General features: G+C 43.8%; 1 protein-coding gene across 1 annotated transcript; it reads right to left on the reverse strand.

Annotated features, from left to right (window-relative positions):
- Positions 1–2,330: 2,330 nt before the first annotated feature.
- LOC102045206 (olfactory receptor 10AC1-like) lies at positions 2,331–3,326 on the reverse strand. The gene has a single exon (XM_005429972.1). It carries the CDS (start codon positions 3,324–3,326, stop codon positions 2,331–2,333), a length of 996 nt encoding a protein of 331 aa, XP_005430029.1.
- Between the last annotated feature and the right edge of the window lie 1,411 nt (positions 3,327–4,737).

The raw sequence follows: 4,737 nt of genomic DNA on the forward strand, positions 1-4,737 counted from the left end.
ATACTCTCCATGTATCTATACAGTGCCCAACATGGCTGGCATGGGGTGGGGGGAAAGGGTGCTGTGAATGGGTGTGGGAATACTGATGGGGCTAGTCTTGGACTAGAGGATGTGGGAATACTGGTGAGGATGGTCTTGGGCTCTGGGGTATCTCCTCACTCTGTTCATCTGCAAGAGCATTGGGTAGAGAATGTGTCTTCTCAGAAAGCCTCCACTGCTTGTCACACTTCCCACGTGTATCTCAGGCTGGGAGTCTAACCTGGCTGCTGTTTAGGTCATTTTATCCCTTCCAAAGGCATCATCTGTATCCTTGGGGTGAGGAGAGCTCTGCCCAGGTGCCTCTGTTCTGCAATGGTTCGTGAGGAGCATCCTGCTTCAGGGGACAGCCCTGCTATCTTCCCACAGCAGGTCACATTTACCTCTCTGCTATCCCACATCCACAGCTGCCAGAAATATGTGAGGGCCTCTACCAAGGCTTTGAACAGTGTTATAAACCTCAGTGTCTTTCTGTCCTTCAGTTTGATTGCCGGCTTTTGGACATATCAATACCTCCTAGAAGGCAGGTTAGAAACCTCTGATGCAAAGTCCTGCTAATCTCAGGAAGGACCTCTGGCCACCTCAAGTCCAGCCAACTGCTTGCAGCAGAATTGACTTCAAAGATTGATTTGACTTGACAGGATTTAGAATTGATGCTTCCTATTCTGCTTGTGCTCATTACAGTTACTTAATAGTATTTGATTGAAAGTACTTCTCTAATGTAATTCTGAAGTACTTCTCTATTAGTACACAGTGTTCTCTCATTGAGACCCTCCCCTTCTCACTTTTGGAAGAGCTGGCAGGTGATTAAAATGTTCACTGCAACTTTGATAATTTTAAATAATGCAGCTAAGTGTTTGCCCACAGAGTAATTAGGTATTCATTGACTTGAGACCCAATATTCTGTGTTAATGTTTTAGGCAGGCTAGACTTTGAACTGGAAGACAGCTTTTAATGTCAGTTTTAAATTCCACATTTCTCTTTTGTCAGAAGGCTCCAAGTTAACTTCCTTAGTTACAGTGCCAATTTCTTACATTTGTCAAATCCACTTACCATAATTTTTAATGATTGTAGCTCAGAGAAAACAAATACCACTCTGCTCTCTCAATCTGCCCAGCGAGAGAGTTGAGAGCAGCTGGGGTGCTGAAATTCCTTTGGATTAGACAGAGGAACAGAAGAAAAGATTTTAATTTTTTCTCAACTATTTTCTATGTAAGCGGTGGGTTCTGAATCATGGGGTCTCTATGGCCTTTAAAGAGACATGGGGGAGGGAAGTATTAAATAAAATAATTAAGTTGGTTCTTCCCCCTCCCTTTCTGGCCAAAATTGATCTTCTCTAATTTGTCTGAATCATCCTGTTCCTCCTACACATAGGAAACTCATAAAATAGCACTGCTTTGCAAGCTTCAGATTCTTATGTCTGCTGCAGTATCCAGCCTGTGCTGTAACTCTCACTGGTTTTGCTGAAGAAATTGCAGTAACAGTGGCAGCAGTATTATTACTTTTACAATTACAGATCTCAACACCCGCTGGGCGTTCATATTTATATGATGCAGTCTTTGCTGGTGAAAGTCACATGATAAAACAAGTATCTTAGCCTTTGTGTTGCCATAGGAACAATCCAAACCTAAAGCATCTCCCTATAAAAGGAAACATGTTTTGCTTCCTGCAAAACAGGCACAGCAAAGTCATACTCTTGTTAGACTGTTGGCATTTGAACTTTCAATATGTAGAATAATTCAAGGTTAGATGAGTTTACACTAACAATCTTTCCATTTGTCATGGGATGCCAGAGTGCAGCCTTCTACTAAATTTGGAGAAAACCACAGCTATTTTACCCTTCTTTCTAGCCATGGCCTTTCTTCTTCTAACCTCCCTTTAAGTAAGTCCGTACAGATTTATTGTGCTGCTAAACTTACCAGTCTAAAATTTTTACTGACTATCCAATTTCTACTGTCATCTTGATAGAAAAATAACAAAACCAATACTTTAATATTGGTTTATTAGCTTTAAAAATTTTTGTGCTGATCTTCTGATTGTGCTGGGATGAGTATGAATGTAAGCCTGAATATGTATGTGATCAGAAAAGCGAGACCAGTGATTGATCAAAGCTCTTCATCCTCACAACTCACCTGAAGCATTTTCCTTTAGCTCAAGTGTTATTTTGGGGATTTTTTTTTTTTAGCAGATAGTGATGCATGTAGAATTCTGCCTGGATATTTGCCTTAGTGAAGCCTAGGGTGATCTGGTTATGGGGCTGTTTTCCAACAAACATGTGTTTGCTCTACTAAAATTTACCACACACACACATCACAACTCTGATAGTATCCCAGTTCACCTATTTTCTTCCTCCTCAGCATTTTTCTGAGGATCCCTCTGATTTCCTTGTTCCTCAGGCTATAAATGAGGGGATACATTAAAGGAGTAATGTTGGTGTAGACCAGAGACACCACCTTGTCCCGAGCTGGTAAGTAACTGCCCTTGGTACGAATGTAGATGAAGGTGGCACAGCCGTAGTGCAGTAAGGTGATGGCCAGGTGCGAAATGCAGGTGGAAAAAGCCTTGCCCCTTCCCGCAGGGGAGGTGACACCTAACAGAGCCACAGCAATGCAGAGGTACGAGGCCAGGATTAGGAGGAAGGGGAGCAGCAGAAGGAGAACGCAGGCCGCCAGCAGGGCCAGCTCTGTGGCATAGCCCTGTGTGCAGGCCAGGCGCAGCACGGCGGGCACGTCGCAGAAGAAGTGGTCGATGCAGCGAGGCTGACAGAAGGGCAGGTGGAACACAGCCACCGTCAGGCCCAGGGCCACAGCGAAGGCTCCCAGGGCACAGGCCAGAGCCAGGCGGAGGCACAGCCCCTCGCCCATGAGGGCCGCGTAGCACAGGGGCTGGCAGACGGCCACGTAGCGGTCGTAGGCCATGGCTGCCAGCAGGAGGCACTCGGTGCCACCAAGGGCCACAAAGAAGTGCATCTGGGTGGCACAGCCCATCACGGAGATGGGGCTGCTGCCCACTGCCAGGCTGAGCAGTGCCTTGGGCACAATGACCAAAGTGTAGCAGAGCTCCACGGCAGAGAGTTGGCCGAGGAAGAAAAGCATGGGGGGACGTGAGGGCTCCATCACCACGGCCATGAAGATCATCATATTCCCTGCCAGTGTGACCAAATGAACAATGAGAAAGATAAAGAAGAGCAGGACCCGCAGATGGAGAAGCTCGGAGAAGCCAAGCAGGATGAACTCCATGGTTGCGCCAGTGCTCACATTGTCCCTCTCCATGCAGCCTTCACATGGCATCTGCAGGAGAGAAACAGAAGGGAAACAGCTGAATTCGATGCCTGGCTATCAATTCCAGATAGGAAATAATGCTGCATTACTGTAGAACCAGTGTAGTGTGAAAAATGCATATTTTATGATTGGCTTTTTGCAAATATTAAAATGAATATTATATGTGCTGTGTTAGAAAGTTATGCTGTATTAATTTTATTAAGTTGTGTGGTAAATATAGTTTTAGGTTATAACAAAATGTTAAAATAGAAACTATGCTATGTAAGATACTTTTTGTAAAGAAAGTACTCACAGCAAGATAGCAGCCACAGGACACCTAAATCTTTCAGACAAAAAGAATTTATTGCTCACTTATCAGAAGAAAATAACTTCTTCCTGCCTCACTCAGGCTTGGAGGCACCATTAGGATTATGAAAAAGTAATTGAGGATGACCAGACAGAATCCTGTATTTGAATGGAATTTATGCATCATGTATGAGATGTATGAATATTCAACAGGCTGTTGTTTTTAAGGGTTAATCCTCTGTTAACAGGGGTCCTTTTTCGGGCTTATGCTGCCCAGAAAAAGGTACCCAGACATCTGTAGTTCTTTGTTTCTATTGTCTCATATTGTTCTAATTAAAATTGTCCAAATTATTATTACTCTAATTGTATTACTATTTTTATAACCATTTTATTACTATTAAACTTTTAAAATTTTAAAAACAAGTGATTGGCGTTTTTCACAATAGTAAAGCTTATTGGGTAGGGAGGAAGGCAATTTCATTTAAAAATAAAATCCCCAAACTTCAAACCTGATTTCACTCAGCCACTTTCAGCACAATCTCAGACCCATATTCTCACAACCACCAAGGTTCTTGCACCCAAACAATCTGCCTAGGATTCTTTGTCATGACATTGGTGACAAAGACTGTCAATTGTTGGGTCTTCATCACTTCTTCTGAGTTGTTCTGAGATTTGTGACCATGTGCAGGTTTTGAACATGCATTAGGTACCCTTTAGGAGTTGGCACTGATTAGTCTGACTGAGCTGTCCTGCTTTTGAGTCTTCATTGGACTCTCCCTCCTGATCTGCCTGTCCTAAGAAGCTGCAGACAAAGGTGTTTGAGTCTTGACAGCCATCAGCTCCTAGGTCTCACAGAAGCTGCTGCTGTTCCTTGTGCTTCTACTCCCAGGCAGACCTGTTAATTCTCTATTCACAGCACTTCTGCCATCCCCTATGTCTGTGTCAGAGATGTGCAAGGACAACCAGACAGTGAGCTGGAGCTTCTGTGCTACAGCCTGACTCCCATTAGTGGGAATTTGAAGTGTTCTCTGACTGGCTTTTCCCTTCTCCACAGTGGGTCTGCCATACGGTTCATACAGAAAGAGGGTTTCATGATTAGACATGAGGATTCCGAAGTTAGGGCTGACATTTTGGC

This window comes from Geospiza fortis, unplaced genomic scaffold (genome assembly GCF_000277835.1).
Source record: "Geospiza fortis unplaced genomic scaffold, GeoFor_1.0 scaffold1047, whole genome shotgun sequence".
Lineage (NCBI taxonomy): Eukaryota > Metazoa > Chordata > Aves > Passeriformes > Thraupidae > Geospiza > Geospiza fortis.

What these genes read in the sequence shown, in the direction of transcription:
- LOC102045206 (XM_005429972.1), bottom strand. Translation starts at nt 3,326, where the DNA reads ATGCCATGTGAAGGCTGCATGGAGAGGGACAATGTGAGCACTGGCGCA.